This window comes from Candoia aspera, chromosome 8 (assembly GCF_035149785.1).
Source record: "Candoia aspera isolate rCanAsp1 chromosome 8, rCanAsp1.hap2, whole genome shotgun sequence".
NCBI classification, from domain to species: domain Eukaryota; kingdom Metazoa; phylum Chordata; class Lepidosauria; order Squamata; family Boidae; genus Candoia; species Candoia aspera.
The window spans coordinates 29,924,618-29,946,266 of record NC_086160.1 but is presented as its reverse complement, the minus strand read 5'-3'; the positions used below and the strand labels follow the sequence as shown (position 1 = coordinate 29,946,266).

General features: G+C 43.2%; 1 protein-coding gene across 1 annotated transcript; it reads right to left on the bottom strand.

Annotated features, from left to right (window-relative positions):
* Positions 1–512: 512 nt before the first annotated feature.
* MFAP3L (microfibril associated protein 3 like) lies at positions 513–21,337 on the bottom strand. Its single transcript, XM_063309715.1, has 3 exons — positions 21,296–21,337; positions 12,588–13,000; positions 513–1,378 (listed from the first exon to the last, which is right to left on the bottom strand). Exons 2-3 carry the CDS (start codon positions 12,862–12,864, stop codon positions 513–515), a joined length of 1,143 nt encoding a protein of 380 aa, XP_063165785.1. The 5' UTR covers positions 12,865–13,000; positions 21,296–21,337.
* Positions 21,338–21,649: the final 312 nt, after the last annotated feature.

Genomic DNA, 21,649 nt, shown 5'->3' with positions numbered 1-21,649 from the left:
TTTGGCTACAGAAATGCTCCTTCATGCACAATATTTGAATTTGCAAAAATACACAAGGGAGCAAATGATAGAACAAAATGGAAAATGCAGCTGATTTTCTGAGTTTAGGTAATATACTATAGCATAATGTATTATAGCACTCTTGCTATTACAGACCTTGTGAATAGATCCCCTGACTTCAGCAACTCTGCTCTGCTCTGAATTGGAATCTTCAGAGTGAGAATTTTGAGAACTTATTTCTAAGTGGTAAACAAATATAAAACAAAAATAATATTAATTAAAATTTCTCTGGATCAAAAAGAGCAATTAAATATTAGTGCAATAGCAATTAGTCTACCAAATGTTTCAGCTAAATATACTGTATATAATGAGGGAAGAAAGTGCCAAGTAATCCACATACTTGTTTTTGCAATTATAGTGTTCAGGTAAGGCTTGTTGGCAAAAGAACCTTTTTGATTTCATCAACTCTGCCACCTCATTTTCTCATTATGCATAGATTTGCTGAGAAACTATCATAAATGGCTTTCATAAATAGTACACATATCCTTGCCACTTCCCAGAGTTGTCTCAGTTGGGCTGATTTCAGTTGAAGGGTCCAAGACCAGGTCACTAGGTTGTGCCTTTACTTGAGCAACTTCCTTCTCTTCTCTCTCTTCTAAAGCTATACTATCCTGTTTCTGGTCATCAATACAATCCTTTTTAGTTAATTGGTGAACTGAGACTTTTATAGCAATCTTGAGTGGTGGCTCATGCAGAGAAGATGCATCTGAATCAGCGGCAAGAGAGTCACTGCGCTTTAGGGGACTGGAAATCATGTACATTTCTTCTGCGTCCGTGATCTCTTGCCCCACAGCTGATTGTCTTACAAATTTATGGCCTTGTTCCTCCAATCTGACTACTTCCATGATTTCTTCCATTATAGTCCTACAGTTCATTATAAGAGGTGGCAGGGGAACACTTCTAGCTAGTTCCTCAATATAGCGGGCAAACTCCATTGTCTTAAACTGGGTTACTTTGGCAAGCTCAAGAGTTTTTGCTGAGGTGATGATTGGGATGCGTTTAGCAATCTCAAAAGCTTTTTGCAGCTTTTCAGCTCCTTCTGTCCGAAAGAATTCATTGATAGCTTTCTCAGTCTTTTTCAAGTGGCTGCTCATCATGCATAGCCTAGTAATGTTTAAAATCAAAACAATGGTAAATGCTACAAGACATACAATCATGTAGTAGATCCCCATGTCTCCAGCGGTAAATACAACCCTCAGGGTGATAGTATTATTCACTTTGCCATAGATGTTAGAAGCAACACATGTGTATTTTCCTCGATCTTCAAATGACACACTGGTAATATTTAGTTGCCCACTATTGAGAATCCATTTTCCTGCTGGAAAGAAGCCAAAATTAATTAGTACAATTTATCTATTTCTTCTTCTCATCATCACTTAGGAAATGTCACAATACATTCAAGTAACTAATTTGAAGTCACCTTATAATGTGTCTACAATATTCTGGAATAACTGCTGATTAGAACAGTTAAAGTCTTGGCCTTTAACTTAAATGTGGCAAACACCACAGACTGCTTCTTCTAGGGCTGCCATAGATTATCCCATGACATTGCTAGGTTGTAAAACTGTTTATGTTCCCAAGCAAAAATATTCCACAAATCATCCTGTGATTAAATTGCACACATTCCTAGTAACCTTAATCTAACCAGAAGGGAATCTTGTGGTTTACTTTTGTGTAGTTAAGAGAATGTAAATGATTTGTACATAGGCTGAAAAGTAATCCATTCCTGTAAATCATGGGCAGATGAAAAAGGACTTTAATGTGTTTCTGGATGTAAGTCCAATTAAATCAATACTTTCATTCCACATATATTTCAAAAGATGCTTAAATTTATTTTGGTAGAATGGAAGCATAAAAAGACTGAAGAACCAGGAAGACTGAGCTGTTTAATGGCAAGAGGTTCCCTTCCCACAGGTCAGATTACTTGTCTACCCAAACCCCTATTGTCTACTTTGATTGCCATGGCTCTTTGGCACAGGTATTCCTCAGAATTTTATTTCTCACACTTGGAAAACACAGGGAATTATCTCACCATTGGTCCATTTAGTTTCGTATTGGTCACCAGTAGCAACTCTTTATGATTTTAGATCGGAATCTTTCCTAGTCTTAGCTGCATATGTCAGGGACTTAACTTTCTGAAAGCAAACCATGTATACAATATACTATTTAGCTATAGTTCTTCCTAAAAAACCCCAAGGCCATAGTGCTCAAAATAAAGATCTGGGCTAGGGGATCTAGATCAGAAAAGCAACTGTGAGTGGCGTGCACAAAAAAGAGTGCCTGTCTTTGTGCCTTTCCCTGTTTGCATCTAACTAAAATATGAGCATTTCCTGGCAACCTCTTTATTCTGCTGTGTTCCATTGAGGTTGCCTTTATCTCATCTTTAGCCCATGAATAAAATAGTTTTAAAATATTTTTCCCCGCTTTAAGCCAGCAGAGGTCCATGGCTGAAACTGCCAAAGTACGTAAAACTGGATGGCTTTGCAGCCTCTTTTGTCCATGGGGCAGTCAGGTGAATTGTAGGGTTAGGGTTAGCCCCTTCAGGCTGGTACAGGCATGCCCCTGCCCCGGGGTCTGGTTCTTTCCTCTGCTGCATTTTCTCCCCTTATGCTGAAGGAAATAGCAGGTACAGGTGCCAATTGCTCCTGTACTGCAGTTCCCTGAAGCCTGCAGAACAACTGATAGGGGTAAGGGAGCAACGCTGTTGTCAGGGTAGCCTTACTCCCAATAAGACACGGACCCACTTAGAGAGTCTAAGGATTTCCTGTTTATTGGAAGCAGAGTGCATACGGAGAAAAAGACGGGAATGCGGGCGTGGTAGCGGGGTACCCCGTTTATACCCACGCGGTGGACCTTGTCCCCCTCCACCCTCCATTGTCCCATAAGCTGGATCCGGATGGGCGATCTGCAGCGATATGGGTTCGTTGATGGGCGATTTAGGTGATTTCCGCTGGTCTCCTTTGTCTCTTCACTCTTGTCCGGTGCAGGTGCGTCCCCCGGGGTAATGGGTGGAAGTTCTCCCGATCTGTTAATGGGTCTTAGGTCCGGACAGAGGTGTGCCTCTATTGTGCTGGTGATTGTTTTAGGCGTTTGTGTGCTTAAAGGGTAATGGTTATCCCTTCCTCCTTCCTGATGGGCATGTTCCCCGTTGTGATGCACATATGCCTTGCAACGGGGAACATGACATACGGCCCCCCCAAGAAAATCCTAAGGTGCCGGTTTGTCTGAGTATGCTTCGTGGAAGCTTTTGACAATCTGTTTTGCTGAAACGTTTTGCGCTTGGACCCACTCCAGGTGGGGAAAATGTCTCCATTTGACGAGGTACTGCAAGGTGCCCCTTAGCCTCCTGGAGTCTAGTACCTCCTTAATTTCAAAATGTTGTTGACCATCTATCATGATGGGTGGGGGTGGGGGGGTTTCATTGTGCCATTTTGAAGGGGTGGCTGGTTTCAGTAGGGCACAGTGGAACACTGGGTGTATGCGCCTCAAGTTGTGGGGTAGCTCCAACTTGAAAGTCACTGGGTTGATAATTTCTATGATTGGGAACGGTCCAATGAATTTGGGTGCCAGTTTCTTCGAGGGCTGTGGGGATTTGATGAACTTAGTGGAGAGGTAGACCCTATCTCCCACTTTGAAGTTCGGCTGCGCCGCCCTGTGGTTGTCCGCAAATCTTTTGTATGTGGTTTGAGCGTCTGAGAGAGCCAGCTGTATGATGGGCCAAACCGTGGCCAGTTGCACCACTCAGTCATCTGGGGAACAGGGCGGGGAGTCTGGCTGGGGCAGTTCCGGGATCAGGACAAAGTCTCTACCGTAAACCACTTTGAATGGGGTGTGACCTGTGCTCTGGTGCACTGCATTGTTGTAGGCCACCTCAGCAAATGGTAGCAGGTCTACCCAGTCGTCCTGTTGGTAGTTTATAAATGATCGTAGGAATTGCTCCAGGGTGGAGTTAAGAATCTCCGTAGAGCTATCTGTGTGGGGGTGCCAAGCCGTGGACAGTGCCTGCTTGGTACCTATTAGTTTTAAAAATGCCTTCCAGAACCTGGATGTAAATTGTGTGCCCCTATCAGTCACCAGACGGGAGGGGGCGCCGTGGAGTTTATAGATGTGATTTAAAAAGAGGCATGCCAGCTGTTGCGCGGAGGGGATGGACGCGCAGGGTATAAAGTGCGCCTGCTTGGAGAAATAGTCTTTTACCACCCAGATGACTGTTTTTCTTTGGCTGGGTGGTAGATCAACAATAAAGTCCATCAAGATTTCCTCCCAGGGGCAGGAGGGGCTTGCTACTGGCTGCAACAGTCCTTGGGGCTTCCCCACCTTTTGTTTTGACATGGCACATGTGGGGCAGGCAGCGACATACTCCTTAACATCCTTCCTAAGAGTAGGCCACCAGAATTGTCGCCTGATTAAATGCAGCATTTTAACAAACCAAAAGTGCCCCGCTGTCTTGTCATCGTGTGACCTGCTCAGAACTTCCGCTCGCAACTGTTCTGGCACATACAAATTAGTCTGTTTCCAAGCTAGGCTGTCCTTAAGAGATACATTGTGTAGGTTATTTTGTAACCATATATCTGTTTTGATGGCTTGAACAAGCTGTTGTTGCAAGTTCGGTGAAATTGACCTGCGTCTCCCTCCGTCTGCGGGTGTTTGCACTGGGGTCCGTTGGGTTCTTGTTTGGCTGCGCGTGACAGCAGGGCAGCCCAGCTGTGTGTTGGTCCACACAGTACCCACAATGTCCGATGCCTGACTAGCATCCTGAGGCCGCCTGGAAAGGGCATCTGCTAGGAAGTTCTTCCTCCCCGGTATGAATTTTAATTTAAAGTCGAATCGGCTGAAGAATTGCACCCAGCGTACTTGCTTGGGGCTGAGGCATTTTGGAGTGCTGAGAGCCTCTAGGTTTTTGTGGTCTGTCCACACTTCAAAGGGGCAGGTGGCCCCTTCCAGGAGGTACCTCCATGTCTCCAGGGCTGCTTTGAATGCGAACGCCTCCTTTTCCCACACGTGCCATCTCCTTTCCGTTTCTGAGAACTTGCGGGAGAGGTACGCACAGGGCTTCAGCTGATTGTCAGAATCCCGCTGAAGCAGGAGTGCCCCAATGGAGAAGTCGGATGCGTCGACCTGTACCACGAAAGGCTTGGTTGGGTCGGGGTGTTGCAGCACTGGCTCTGCTGTAAAGAGGCTTTTGAGGTGATCAAAAGCTCTTTGACAGTCAGCAGTCCAGTTCAGGAGCGCTCCTGGGTTCCGTGACTTTCATGTGTCCCCCAAGCCCTTTGTACAGAGTAGGTTAGTTAGAGGTAGCACAATCTCCGCCAGCCCCTGGATAAAACCCCTGTAGAAATTCGTGAAACCGAGGAAACTTTGAAGTTGCCTCCTCGTGCGTGGGCGCTCCCATGCCAGGATGGCTTGGACCTTGTTTGGGTCCATCTCAATGCCCCTCGCCGAGATTCTGTAACCCAAGTAGTCAATTTGTGTTTGATGAAACTCGCACTTGGAGAGCTTGGCGAATAGCTCTGCCTTGCGGAGTTTCCTGAGCACTTGCTTCACTAAGCGTTCGTGCTCTTCTTCCGTCTCTGAATATATTAAAACATCATCAAGATAGACAAGTACCCCTTTGAATAAATGGTCGTGCAAGACCTCGATTAACTGCATAAACACTCCTGGTGCCCCCGCCAACCCATATGGTAAAACTTTATATTGAAAAGACCCCAGAGAGCAGTTGAAAGCCGTCTTCCATTCATCCCCCTCCCGTATTCGTATTCGGAAATAGGCTTCCCTCAGGTCCAGTTTTGAGAATATCTTGCCCTTTGCCAGGTGGGCAAGAATGTCCTTGATGAGGGGTAAGGGGTATTTATTTGAGATGGACGCGGCATTCAAACCGCGGTAGTCAGTACAGAGCCTCAGTGACACGTCCTTTTTTTCTCGAAAGAGGACTGGGTCTCTGACTGGTGAGTTTGCAGGCTCAATAAAGCCCCGTGCTAAATTTTTATCTACGAACTCCCTTAATGCTGCCAGCTCCTTCTGGGTCATCACATAGATTTTGGGCTTTGGTAAGGGTGTGTTAGGGACCAGTTCTATAGTGCAGTCCGTTTTTCTATGGGGTGGGAGTTTGTCAGCCTCCTTTTCGCCAAACACATCAGCAAACTCTGCATATCTGGCTGGCAGGCCCTCCTGGGTCGCTGCCTCCAGATGCATCGATGTAGTCGCCACCCTCCCCATTGCAGCACGGGGAACCCGATCCCCTGTGGGTGCTTGATAGCGCCCATCCGAAAACGTGATTTCCCTGGTTGTCCAGTTTATTTGTGGGTTGTGTTGTACTAGCCATGGGATTCCTAGGATGATTAGGGGTTGGCCCACCGGTGCCACGACGAATGGCAGTCTTTCCTTGTGGCTGCCGAGCTGCAGCGCAACTTTGTCCGTGTATTGGGTGACCGGGCCCCCTCCTGCTGCTGATCCACCCAACTGTGTAAAAACAATGTAGTGCTGAAGTGGATAGCAGCGGAGGTTTAGCGTGGCCGCCAGGTCCGGGTGCATAGGGCACTTGGAGCAGCCGGAGTCAATTAGCGCCCAAACTTCTGCCGTTTCTCCACCGTGGGTTAGGGTGACTTTCACGTATAGGGTGGGACAATTAGCACTCACCCCGAAATTGTCGCGCCTCTTGTTTTCTTCCACCTGTCCTCTGGCGCTCCTCAGGGCAGGTGGCTGGCGTTTCCCGCCGGTTCATCTTTGTTGCTTTCCTCTTCTTTGGTGGAGTAGGGGAAGTCCTTTGCTGAGGTTTCACCCGTCGCAGCTGGCATTTTCCTGGGTGCTGGGGTTGGCTTGGTTGGCGCCTTCCACGAGCTGTCTCTCGCCTTCGCTTTCGGGCAAGCCGCCGCCTTGTGGTCCTCCTTCCCGCACCGAAGGCACTGACCCTTGGCGAACTGTTGGTCTCTTTCTTCCTTCCAGGGCTGGGGTCTCGACCTCGCCGGTCCTGCTGCTGTTTGGGGTCCTCTCACCGCCTCTGCATGCTGCGCTTCCCTCTTTGCCTGGAGGAAAGTGTCCTGGGCATCCTCTGCCTCTCCGGCCAGCAGGATCCACTCCACCAGAGTGTTGGGGTTGCTCCTGCACAGTGCCCACCTGAGTACGTTCAGGTTTAGACCCTCCTTGAACCACTCAATGAGGGTGGACTGCAACCAAACTTTGACCTTCCCGGCCAGGGCTTGGAACTCCATGGCATAATCTGCCACGGAGCGCTGTCCTTGTTTGAGGGTTTTCAGGGCTTTTTTCGCCCTTTCCCTTTCCAGGGGTCCCTGAAGTGCAGGTCTACTGCCCAGAGGAACTCGTTGCAGTTCTCGAGTTCTGGGCCACCTGCCTGGCATAACTGGACATACCAGTCAGCGGCCCATCCTTTTAATTTGATTGCGATGGCATTTACTTTGCCCTTTTCTGTTCGGAAGCAGGGACCCCATTCCTCCATATAGTTCCTCGCGTTTGTGAGGAAAAAGGAGTTTTGTGGGGTCCCCATCGAACTTAACCCCGAAGTCCTTTATCGCCACTCTCGGTGGGCTCCAAGCCGCATCTGGGCATCGAGGTGTGCTTCGGGTGGTCGGGGCTCTTTGGTCTCGATGTGGGGATTCCCTTCGTCGGGCTTCGGGTGGCATTGGTACCATCTCCTGCCGGCTCCCGCTTCGTTCCGGTCATCTCGCCATCGGGGTGGGAGGGGGGGGAGTAGCCCATCTGGCGGGTTCCTGGAAGTGGACTCTGCCTGGCGCTGTGTCGTCCTCCAGACCTCTCCTCCGGCTCTCTGGATGGTGCATCTTCGAGGGGGGGGTAAGGGGTGTCGGGCTTCTGGTGCCTGGCCCCTCCGCGCCCCAGCTGTGGGATTTGTATGCCTCTGCTAACCTCAGGAGCAGCTGCTGCATCGCCTCCAGCTTGTCCTCGACTGCGCTCAGCCTTGCTGCCGTTCTCGAGCCCTTCTTGGTGCGGTGGCCCTGCCACTCTCCTTCAGTTCCCGACGCCGTGGATGATGGGACGTCCCGCAGTCCCCCGAGGCTCCGGGCGATCCGGGTGAGGATTCCTCCATCTCGTCAATGGTGACCCACATGCATTGGGACTCCCAGGTGGCGTTTGCCGTCGCTTCTCCCTCTGAGCTCGATCCCGAGGTCTCCTGGGCCACGCGCCGTTGGGGCACCGGGCGTCTGCCATCCGCGGGGTTGTGGGTTCCGTTGCTGTTCACTGGGTAGCCGCCTCGTCGGGTGATAAATTCTTCCATCACTAGCTTGGTTCCCTCACAGGTTGGATCTGGACTGGTGCTAGTGGAAAAAATTTTTTTTCGGTTCCCGTCTTTATGTCAGGGTAGCCTTACTCCCAATAAGACACGGACCCACTTAGAGGGTCTAAGGATTTCCTGTTTATTGGAAGCAGAGTGCATATGGAGAAAAAGACGGGAATGAGGGTGTGGTAGCGGGGTACCCCGTTTATACCCACGCGGTGGACCTTGTCCCCCTCCACCCTCCATTGTCCCATAAGCTGGATCCGGATGGGCGATCTGCAGCGATATGGGTTCGTCGATGGGCGATTTAGGCGATCTCCGCTGGTCTCCTTTGTCTCTTCACTCTTGTCCGGTGCAGGTGCGTCCCCCGGGGTAATGGGTGGAAGTTCCCCCAATCTGTTAATGGGTCTTAGGTCTGGACAGAAGTGTGCCTCTATTGTGCTGGTGATTGTTTTAGGCGTTTATGTGCTTAAAGGGTAATGGTTATCCCTTCCTCCTTCCTGATGGGCATGTTCCCCGTTGTGATGCACATATGCCTTGCAACGGGGAACATGACAGCTGTATAGCAGAAGAACCAGTTTTCTCAAAACCCTGCAACCCTGAGTTTGAAGACATGTAGCTCACTAGCTTTAGTGTTCAGCTGGCAATCAGCTGTTTGGCAGGCTTGTTTTGAGCCTGGTTTAGTGTTATTTCAGAACTGGAATTTTGAAAGAAGAGTGCTAATCCCCTTGCCAAAACAAGGCTGAACAGCTGATCAGTTGATCAGTGGTGTTATTATTATTGTTATTGTTATTATCCAAAGTCTTGGGTGGAAGTTGCATCTTTGGCTCCTCCCTGTCTTGATAATCATTTCAAGGGAGGGAAGAAATAGCTTGAACAAGACCCTTGTGTATGCATGGCAAAATGGTAAGGAAAGAAGGGCCCTCCTGTTGGGAACCTTGCGCTGCATCTCCCTATGCAGAGAAAGTAGTTTGCAGTGGCAATGTGGAAGACCATTGTATTTCGAGGAGTTTAAGTGACATATTTTGATTTTTCTCCTTCACATGAAGAAGCTTAGAGTTTGAGTTACACTAATGTTTAGCTGGCTTGTTTTTTATTTCTGTTTGAAATGTGGGGGAGAAGAGAAAACCCCAAGACTATTTTTGTTAAGCACTAGCTTATCTGTATAGTTTCCCAGGCTCTTGGATTAAACAGGTGCTCCAGACCCTGGGAACTATCCAGTTAAGGTCAGATCCTGCAGCCTCTGTACCATGGAAACAGGGTCATGAGGTTTTAGAGCCAGACTTTGATAAAAACCTTGGGATTGCCTTTTGAGTTTGGGAGTTTCTGCACAGACCTGAGCACTGGGTGCTGTGGAAATTGAGCCATCCTGGGGTATCTCCACTGTCCTTATTAAGGGGCTCCTAACAGCCTATGGGAGATTGCTTGGTATGTTATGATATTTCTTTCTTTATATTATGGTGTGTATGCTTCTGTTTAATCTGTGTAAACTATGTTTCTGTTTAAATCTGTTTGCTTATGTTAATAAATAATAAAGCTTTAAATCTCTTTATGCACTGGTGTGCTTATTGTCTCTGGATCTAAAAGAACTAATTGTCTGGGCACCTGATCACTGCTTGGACACTTGGCAGAACAGGTGAACTGAAATGATGGAATAAGTAGAATAAGTAGGGATTGGCTATGAAGGGGATATACTGCTTGAGATCTAGTTTTACAAAGCAGTCTTTCTTGGGCGGATTCTTTTCAAACATATTCCCTGCCTCCAGTCTAGATCCTTCAGCATTCAGTTTGTAGGAAAAAAGAGTACAGGCAACACTGTGTATGTATGCGGGGGATGGGGGGAATAACGGAGTGGGGAGGATGGATATGCTCACTCCGGTCCAAAGCTGCGGTATTCACTTCCCTGCTGGTCTCCCTTTTAGGCTCCACTCTGCAAGCCCCACAAACATCAGATTGGCCACCTTCAGTGACCCTCTTCCACACATACATTTCCAGCTTCTAACATTTCAAGAGCAGCCCTTGAAAATTAGGAGGAGGTAGAAGCAACAGTCTCACTCCTACCCCTGTTCTTTTGTTTCCAGAATTCTGAGGAGCAGAAACTCTGCAATTGGCATTGAGGTGGATCCCTGGCATTACAATAAACAACATATAACTTCCTTCTTTCTCTATGGTTAGGACTGTAAGATGCTTTCCCATGGCAGATGACATTAGGATGGGAAAGGGAAGCAAAGGTAGGGGAATCGACCAATCGTTTTATTAACATACCCTGCAGATGCATATTTGGGATGTGATCATTCAGTGTGGCTCAGAAGAAACACTACATAGGCTAGACAGGAATTGGCAGTCAGAGCAGCTAAATGCATGCTGGAATAGTTTTCTGAGAATGGGCAGTGGACAAAGCACATTTGCTTCAGTAGTGTCATGAGCACCGTTGAGCTGAATGCATCAGCACAACGGCACTCATAACAATACCACGGAAACAAGAGCAAGGGATTAAAAGATAAGCAAAGCGACGCACAACAACAGACACAGACCCCGAGGAGAAGGGAACGACCCCAGCCGGAAAAACCAGTCAAGAGAACACAAAGGGGGAAGAAAGAGCGACAAAGACAGGGCGGATCACGAGGCACGCCTTAAGCTGTCAGCAGGAACGCAAAGGATATCGCCCAGCTGACAGCAATCACCGGCCGGAGGAAGAAAACGATTATGAGAGAAGCCCGGGGCACCAGCAGGGGCCCCGCAACCCCTCACCTACCGGCAACGAAGCATACAGGACTTGGGGGGATGACACAACCCAAGGGGGGGGGCGCTGACCGGCGCGGGCTATTTAAACCCCGTACTGGCGCGCTCCCTTCACTCTCAGCTTTTTCTAGCTATGCACTATGCTGAAATAAACCAGAACCTGATCTTCCCTGAATTAGTGTCTGTGTTTTACTCAGTAGTAGGCAGCGCATGACAAGTAGCAGGCTCCCCCTTGCACAGCTAATGTCCATGCATTAATTCATCTTGCCTTGCGATAAGGAAGATTTTCTACATTACTATCACTTGGCATATTGAGTAATGCTTTGCCTAAAGTAATGTCCCAGCATATCATGCAGACTTTTGATCATCAGTGCTCTGAAGAATCCAGCACTATCATTCAAACTGAAGTAAAATCACTCAAAAGGCTGTATGCTTTTCTGAATATCTAATTTTCTAGATTCCAGATTGTTCCTTGTTTTGCCTTCAGACAAATGTATATAGTGAGCTATGTACACAGCAAGCAGTCTCAGAAAATAGCATGCTGCTCATCCTGCCAGCTACTCCCAAGGAGTCCATGAGCAGGAACTTAAGACAATGTTTCTCTCCCACATGTTCCCCTCCCATCAACTGGTATTTGTCCTCTGGATTTTGAGTTTGCATACAGCCACCTTAGCAACTGCCAATTAATACACTTACCTTTTATTAGCATATCTAAACCCTTAGACACAGCTTTTTGACTATCATCCCACCTTTTAACGAGCACATTCCATACATTAAATACTGTATACCATTTGTAAATAAGTGCTCTTCTTAAACCCACCTGAATCTCAACATCAGTTTTAATAGAAGGATAAAAATCTGTTTTCTAAATTTTTATGTTTTCACCATCATTGCCTTTTGCCTAAATAAATAATTCCCAGATACTGCAATCTTTCCATGAAGTTTTTAAAAAATTAATGTTACCTGCAATTTTTTTTAAAACTGCAAGTGCAAGGGAATAGTGTTAGAATAATCAAGATCAACAATGCAGTGGGTAGGATGGCTATAATTCTTCCCTTGAAGTCATAACAAAATGATGCTTCTCAATATGCAGTGTGCATTAGGAAGGAAACCCTGTTGGTAATCATGATTTCACAGATGTAATGGAAAGAACAAGAGAAACAGCAGCAATAGCCAGAATCAACATGGTTGGAGTTAAAGACTGATTCTGAATTGACTGGGGTTGAGAAGTGTGGTGTGGTGTAAGGCACATTTAGCATGCAGCTTTATGGCTCTAATGGACAAACAAATCTTTTATATGTAGTAGAGAGACAACTTTCTCAGCTCCATCAGCATTCTCTGAAACATCCAGAGAAGTTTAGGAAAAAAATCTTCCTGCTGGGCAGAGTTGGCAGTTGTCTCAATCTATCAAGTACATTTAGGATTCCTTGAGTAAATATAGAAAAATAAATTTGCAGCAGTTGGTGCTTTTAAGGAAATGGAACACAAAGACAATACATTTGCCAAGATCGCATAGAAAAACATCTGAAAACTGTACCTCTGTCACCATCTTCTTTCACCAAATGGCCATTTGAGTTGTACCACTTGTACAGTGGCGCTGGATAACCTTGAACGTTGCAGTCAATCAAGGCACTGTAACCTTCTTTGACTATAATGTGATCAATTCTGGAGATTACCATAGGTACAGATCCTGTCAGCATGTCTGTATGATTTAAAGTGCTGTTAATGACATCTTCAGCAATAGTCCATACTGCTAGTAAGTTGAAAAGATGAAAGATGGTCCAATAGTACAAAAGGTGGCGGCTCTTGAACATGTTCACCTGTCTTGGCAAATATATCTGCAAATCACAGTTAATGTTAGACCTGGAACTGGGTAATATACCAGGCTGGAGAAGCCCAAGGAATATTAATCTTGATCCATCAAATTTCAAAAGGAAAGAAAATCTAATCCTGCAAAACAAAACAAGTTATAGCAAAAAAATAAAAATAGGAGTAGCAGAAGTTACAGCAACTTTGATTTAAACTAATAATCTATCTCAGAACTCATTGTTTCAAAATTTTAACTTCAAGGCTAGTTATATCACAATTCCTGATATTTTTGTTCATGTTTTCTTCTGTACTGTTTGATACAATTTCAGTGACAGAAAAAATAATGTTTTGTTCAGGTCAGTATATTTATTTTAATTTTAAAAGATAACAGAAATATTTCTTCTAAAAAAAAACCTAAATGAGCAAAATAAAAATGATTTTTTAACCATTGATAGGATTCAGTTAGTTCTACAAGATTCATATCACTATCATTATGTAGGAATAAGAATTAATGTAACAGAAATTAGTGTTCTTAACAAATCTAACTATGCTAAAATGCTATCTAAAAGTTTCTCAGGTTATTCAGATGATGTTAGGGGGGGAAAGGCAATAATACACATATAGTATGAAGATAAACATTTTGGATACATGACACAATGTATCTAAGGGTGTAGCATATATTTCAAATAGAATTCTTACATGCATTTTTATTTTTATAACACTTTAGCAATCAGTTACCTAAGCAAATTGCTTTCCATTGGAAATGAGTTAGGACATTTGATCTGGAATTCGATTTGGTTGCGGTTCTATTAAATATATGTACTATGGATAATAGTATTAATCTCAAAATAAGTTTGGTTTGAAGTAGGTAATCATACAAAAATAATTCAGTACCGTGCTAGATCTGTTGCTTAAAAAGAAGAGTAACTGACCTGTTAGTCAGCATTAAGTTTCAGTACAGACATGTGAGAGAATAGGAAAGGGAACATTAATTCAAAGTTACAGCCCTGCTTTGCATATAAAACATCCCCGGTTTAGTGTGTGTCATTGCCAGTTAGAGAGATCTCAGCTGGCAGGGTTTATTGGCTAGAAAAACCAATGGGCTGTTCAGATGACTGTAATAATATTTCTTTCCTAGAATTGCGTATTGCTTCTCTGAGGTTTAATGCTGATTGACATTTTGAATTCCATATGGATGATCCAGAAAGGTCTGTCACCTGCTCCTCCCGCTTCTGTTTACCTTGTACTTTTCTGCGCAGGTGAGATACTTCCAAACAAAGCACTGGGCTTATGGGGTTTATTGGGCATCAGAGGCATTCTTAGAAATAAAAATGGTAGAATCAGGTGCTTTGCTGTGCATTGTGTCAGCTTCCTATTTTTTTAATTATTACTTTTTTAAATGTGAAGAAATTAGATGGGCAGAAAGCCTGGGGGATGCCAAGACACTTAATGGATTTATATTACAATTTATTGGAAGATCTTTTTAAGATGGTTGTTGATTAAATCTATGCTGAATAGGAACAACTGTATGCAACTAAGGTAAATGTTTTTGTTTAAATTTTATTTGATTATTTTAAGTCAATTTAGTTCCTTGTTTATTTCTTATATCTTCAAAAAGCTCCTGCGAGGTTTGTGAATACTACAGTTAAATAAATCATCTTGATTTGTTATAGTCATGTTTATTTACAATGACAAGCAAGTCATGCTTCCAAGTTCAGTACACAAAGCTAGTATTCCAGAAACAGCTGTATCTCTTTATTAGATATTTGCTTAACTCATTATAGGAATACCCAAGGCTATGATGATTTTGAGTGCAGCTGCTTCTTCTGAGCTGCAGTGTGTGCATGTCTGAGTAACACATACACACACCCCAGGCACTTAAATCCTTATTGTACAGAATGAAGCAAGAAAGAAGTGGAAAATCAGCCCTACTAACTGAAGACTTCCTATCTTTTTTTTCCTTCCAGCTTCTTGCCTCATCTATTTTCCATGCTTAATTTCTACACAAAGATCAGCCAGATCTCAGCTGTTTCTTAAAGCAAGCCACATTCAGCATGGAAGCCCTTCTCTCTAATTTCTGTTAGGGCTCTTGTAGTCATTGGCAAATAAAGAAAGATCATCACCTATTTCCAGACATTTTCCTCCATTTTTCTGTCATGTGCCTTTATGTAAAAAGCCAAAGAGAAACATATAAATTTCTTAGAGTCCACAATAACAAGTCATTAACAAGAGACACAATTAAGAACTCCTATGTGTTACAGCATGACTTTTAATGTGCCTGTGATTGTAACTTTTGAATTTGTTGTTTCTAGTCATCCATTATGGATTTTTTCACTGTAAAGATGAATAACATGAATTAATGAATACAAATTGACCATTATTATCTTAAACTAACATGGAAACATAACAGTAAGGTTTTCTTGTAAACTTAAAAAAAAGAACATCACATGAAATTGGAGTTTGTAGTGGATTCATGTGTTGATTGTGTTTTGCTTTATGGTTTTGTATTGTTATTTTTTTACTTGGTTTTTAATTGTTATTGATATACTCACAAATGGTGAGTGGAGAAATCTTATAAATTATTTTAATGAATTAATTAATGGGCCTGCAGGCCAGCTAGTAACTATAGATATTCTATAGCTCTATAACGCCCCCTATAACCCCCTCTATAACTTTAAAATCTTATATGTCGGCAACTTTTGGGTGCATGATGCAAGCAGATGATGGATTAGCAAAAATTACTATGCTTGGCAAGACTGAGGGAAGGAGGGAGATAGGTAGCATCAAAGAAATTACAGGAATTGTCAGCTCCACTAGGTAGACCACACCAGGAAATCAACACCATAGGAAGGCAAAAACTACTTTTATTGACATTAGCTATAACAACAGAATCTTGCAAGTCTGATTGTGCTGTACTTCCTCCACCTTCTTATAGTCCAGTGAATTAGGGAGGCACCTGCCATAACCGCTTCCAAACATTATCTTGTTCTGAACTTTAAAAATGCTACAACCCCTTTTGCCTTGGCAACGGTTCCACATATTTCCATCAAGGTCATCTTCCTTACTCTCTACAGGAATGTCCCTGCAAGAGTCACCACGCAAGCATTTGTCCATGCAGTGATCAAGACCAACTCCATGGCAATGAGGAAACTATAGTTACCTATGATCTAGAAACAACAAGTGCCCGCAGAAGATGTAAATAGTGTTGAGTGTGGAAGAAGCCATGGAAGAAGCAGCAACTCTCCTAGTCCAGCTCACGTATTAAAATCGGCAAAGTTATTCTACCAGCTAAGTGAATAATGGAATAACTTTGATTCAATATATATTCCTGGTTTATTAAGGGATGTATAGATAGCCAGTAAATAGGAAATCATGCTTAAACCTTTAAGAGTTAGAAAACATATTTGGTAGAAGGTGGTTCAGGAGGAAGTATAATTCTATATATTTTAGCACATGAATTTCTTTTCTAAATAATAATGCTTTCATTGTATAATATGTTTGATTAAGGTCTGAATTATGAATACTTCAGCAGATGGCAGCACTTGACCAACTATGTTTGGGAGTCAAAAGCTAAGCAGAGTTGAGTCTGCTTAGCATTTAGATGGGATACTACCAAGAAATCCAGGGCTATAAGCTAGAATGGAAATGTTTAAAAATCCTGAAAGAAGGCAATGGCAAGCCACTTCTGTATTATTACAAAGAAAACACAGATGTGTCCATAACACTGAATTATATTCAACCTGAGATTTTAATTTTTACTAAGCAGACAGAGGCTGATCATCAATATGTAAACATACAAAATAAACTATTGTTTTACTTCTCTTATTCTTATCATTCTCCCTACACTATATTTTACCGTCCCCTCTGTGTCCTGTTCTATTCCCTCTTTGGTAATGTAGCACATGAGGTTTCTTATCTGATAGTATGTTACTGTGCAAGCTCCACATCTCAGTTATAACAGCTACCATAGAATTTCTGGGTTCAGTTACAAAAGATAGAAAACTGCCTTACAATTAGTCAGAACAATTGATTTCATTCTAAAATATCCACACTAACTGAGGGTTCTCCAGGGTTGCAGAAGTTGAGGTGGCATGCTGGAATCTTCTGCATGTGCTCTGCCACTAAATTATTGGAGAGAAATGATATGTTTTAGTCTTATTTGAGCATTTTCCAACATCTTTTTACAGGTCACCATTCAAATCCTAATATTGGACTTGATACCTTTGTTTCTTCAAGGCAGTCCCAGCTTCTTGTCAGTGAGATAGAGTAGTAACTACAACAGCCTTCCCCAATCTTTAGATAATTAATTTCAAATTTCAGCATGGCTATTGGTTGAATATGATGGGTCTGCATCCAATATATCTAGAATCTGTCAGGTTAAGGAGGACTGGATTAGAACATAAATGGGGAGATATATGGAAGAATAGGACCTTGAAGAAGGTCATCACCTGGTTTGTGAAGAATAATATGAAATAAAAAATTACTGGGCAAAATATTTGTTACCAAAAATGGAAGTTCTTAGAAGCTGCAGCTTAAGGATTCACCCATCTTATTAGACACTTACACATTCATACCCTCACATTATCAACTATGGAATAAATTGGAAGGGGTTGAACATGTTTGCTATTTCCACATGAGTACTTTTTACTGTCTCATATTACAAAAGATGGTATAGAATGTAGAAGACTATACCCTTATACTATTTGTGGCATCCAAGTACTGTAAGTATCTTGTGGGAGTATTCTAATAAGAAACCCTAGAACATAAACGACATCTTAAATGAAAATCTAAATCTTTAATGTTTTAGCAAGATTGCAAGTTAAACAATTATTTGCCTCTTCAGAGTAATCAGTGTAATACATGACTAATTATCAAGTTAAAATTATTAAGAGGGGTAATAAAAGTTAGAGATCCTTGGAGTTTTGCTTAGGTAAGTTTGTAGAAATGTTAGAATAAGGTTCCCTTTTGACTGAATGTAAAACAAAATCTTAAAAATAAGGATGAACAGCATATTAACTGATAGCATATAGTACCCTGAATTCTTTTGTGCAATTTTATCTAAAACCCAGATAGCATCTACGCAATCTTTCTGTTTCCCATCAAACTATCAAATTAGTAAGATGAAAATTCTCTTGTGTCTTCTAGAAGATGGGTAGAAGGATATGTCTGCACACCCTGAAGATTTTCGAGAAGGCACATGGGGAGCTGGAGGGAAGACAGGAATTACTACTGCATCACCAACATTTATCTATGATATACTGGGTGTAGCCAATAAATGTGCAGGCTTTCATAATAGCACATAGAATGCTGAGAAGCAAGTGGTTTAATGAGAATTTAACACTTTTTCTTCCTCTTCATAACAAAAAATGCCTATCAGAATATTCTATGTACATTTCATGAAAATGGTACTTCCATTGAAATACACATTTGAAGAGGCTGTTTTTGTCTGAAGAAGGAAGGGAAAGAGTTAACTTTCCCTTCCCAGGATCACAAATCTGTTAAGACTTAGTTGCTACTTTTTCTTTTAATCTGTTCAATCATGTCTGATTCTTGGAGACTGCCTGGACAAGTCCCTGCAGTTTTCTTGGCAGGGTTTTCAGAAGTTGTTTGCCATTGCCTTCTTCCTAGGGCTGAGAGAAAGTGATTGGCCCAAGGTCACCCAGCTGGCTTTGTGCCTAAGGTGGGACTAGAACTCACAGTCTCCTGGTTTCTAGCCGAGTGCCTTAACCACCACACCAAAGTGGCTCTCTTTCTTGCTACTTACATAACAACAAAAATGTATATATAATATACACATTTTGGCTCTGAATCTTTTTTACTTTAATGAATAATTTATACTACATTTGGGTTATCCAGAGTCTATAGCACCCTAGCAGTAGAACTAACATTTCAGGAAATTATGCAGTTAGCTAATATCAATATTAGTTAATAATTTTTGTTCATCATGGTGCATTCTAATCAACTTAATCATATAGTCCTACTGGGCCACTGGGGAAAGAGGAAGGGATAATATTATATCCATTATCCTTATTAGGTCCAAATTTCACAAAACTCTGTTGGAAGGAATGAAGGGCAGAAATGGTAGAGGGTGTAGTAGAAACCATGTCTGTGATATGACACTATCTTAAGATGATGATTTAAAATACTATTTTCTTATTAATGTAGTCTGAAAAGTCATTTGTCATGTATTACATCACCAACTGCATTTAAGATACTGAATAAAATATATAAATGCCAACACTATCTGACTTAGTCTGCAACATATCAAAGAGAGAGACCACAGTCTACCTGTAGCGAAGATAAGTTCCCAGGTTGAAACCCTGAAATGTATGTCCAGTTTAAATAAATCATGAGGAAGAAATAGATGAGAAATAGCACAAATCAGCTTTCTATATACAGAACTGTACAGTTTTGTTTGCTTTTTCTGAAACTCTCTCCTTAGAGAATTTTGCAAGGCTCCTAGCTTTGAGGGATATGATCAAATCCCACTTCAAAAAGTGTTTGGAGAGCTTTACTCTGCATTAAGCTAATGATTCCCCACTTTTTTGCTCTCACCTTACTCTTGTTTATATTATATTTATTGAGTATGACAGCTTGGATCCTAAAAGAAGTTAATTTAGGAAATTTCACAGATACTAAGCTTTGTTCCCTTCCTTAAACAATTTCCCTACCCTAATCCATAATCTCAGGAGCACTTCTCCTATCTCCTAAGCCTAGGAGAAACAGGTGCTTGCAGGGAGAGGAAGAAGCATATATGAAAAATCTTCCTGAAAAGGATCCAACGCATAATGGTTTAGGTGGTAAGGCAAATATAAGAATGGAAACTGATTGATAATCCCTTATTTAAACACACAACCCCCTGATGCTAGTTTCTTGGAGCTTAGTCAGGGGGACTGACATTCAACTCTTACCAAATCATACAAAAAATCCCAGCTGTCTCTTTTACTTGTGGAACAAGTGTTAGCCACCCACAGATTCTGGCAACCAATTACTGTACCACAGTAGGCATATGTGGGGTAATAATGAGATTGCAAGGAGCAAAACTTTGAAGCATAATGTGCAATCCACTTTTAGATATGTCTTCATACCTGATACTGAGAGATGTGTGACTGGCCTTACTTGAATTTATTCTTCTGCCATTCTTAATTAATTAGTCAACTGAATCTGTCTTGGTCTCAATAAGCATGGGTGCCTGACACTCTTCAGTGCCGGTTATTATATATATACTGATTTTTCCCAAGCGAAAGCACTGACACCAGCTCAAAAACATTTGTTGTTGCTCTTTCCATGTATTTAATTCCAACATAGATGTCACTTGTGTCCCTGTTTCTGCTTAAAGCTCTAGGACTGCTAAAGCCAGAGACCCTTTCCCCAAAGACAGTTTTCCAAGGACAAGGCAATCTCATGCTTTGCTCTCTTGGAAAGCATCAGAGCCAGGGTGGGTGAGCAGAAGTTGAGGCACTCTCCATGCTCCCATGCCAATCAATAAAAAAGATGTCCAATCTGCAGCAGTGTCTCAGCTGCTGATCTACCTATCTTATCTGTGCCTCAGGGGGGTCCCAATGCATCCTACTTTTAATATCCTAAAACAGACAGAAAGAATCTCAGGTGCACCAGATGTTGTTGAACTACAACTCCCAGCATTCACACAACTGGTCAAACTAGCTGGGGCTTCTGGGAATTGTAGCTCTGCAACAGATGGAACACAAGTGTCTCCTCTCCCCTGATTTAAATCAAGCCTTCTGATTAGGAAGCATGTCTTCCCTAGACTAGATATATGGCTGTGATTAAGTTTAAGGGGAAAGTAGTCTGCCCATTCTCAACAGCTCTTTCTTACAGATTAACACGGATCTCCTCTTACAATCTTTTCACAGAAGTATCAGCTGATGTGTTCCTGTGCAAGCCTCGGATATTTTTATATCCCATTTCCTATCCTGTTTTCCATACCTATTAAGTGTCTTAAAGCTCAGTGCCTCACAACTCTACTCAGGAGTCAAATGAGGCCAGCCAAACTTCGCCCCAGGAAAGTGGGCAGAACAAATAGAAAAGAAGTAATAGAGAACTCATGGCTAAAGGTTTAAACCCTGACCAAATTTTATTGCGCAAAGGAGTCGTTTCGACCGCCTGTTTTTCGTTAAGCTAAACAGTGGATTTGGGCGTTGCGCCCCTACAAGTTAACACGCAAGGAGCCGCCAAAGAGCCGTCGCTACCTTCCCCTGCAACATCACCCTTTTCACCTCTCTTGCTCCCACGCACCACGACCTTTGCTAGTCGAATATATCAGGACGGTTGGAAAAGGGGCGAACGCTCTCCTTTCCCCTTCTGACTGACTTGAACCCCACCTCCTGGCATGGTTCGCCCTGCCTACATTGCCTAAGGCCGGGGCGTTCGGCGATTCCGAGCAGGGATGGAGATAAATCGGACAGAAGTGTTTACCAAGAGGCAGCTTCGCTCGCCGTAGCGTCTTCTTGCCCGCTGCCTCCCTAGGACTCCCGTTTCGGCACTTTGGAAGCTACTTCCGGGTGATTTCGGCGTTTGGAACCTTAGCAGGTGCAGGAAGGCTCGCTCTCCCGGGAAACGTCAGGATGCTGCACCACTCCACTCGCGCTTCTGCCGAACGCCGCAGTCCCGGCTGGCTTGCGCTCTCTTCCGCGCGCTCACAAGCAAAGCTGCAGGCTGAGCTCTCCGGACTCGGCATGCACAAGTAGGTCAGAGCAGCACTGAGCATGCTCCCTGTTGAGCCAGGCTGCTGTGAAAATGCTACTGAGTTGTCCTCAGCTTCTTTGCTTT

Coding starts and splice junctions, on each gene's coding strand:
- MFAP3L (XM_063309715.1), bottom strand. CDS start 12,864: ATGTTCAAGAGCCGCCACCTTTTGTACTATTGGACCATCTTTCATCTT. Junction 1,379..12,587: donor GAAAGAAGATGGTGACAGAG/GTACAGTTTTCA, acceptor GCTTCTTTCCAG/CAGGAAAATGGATTCTCAAT.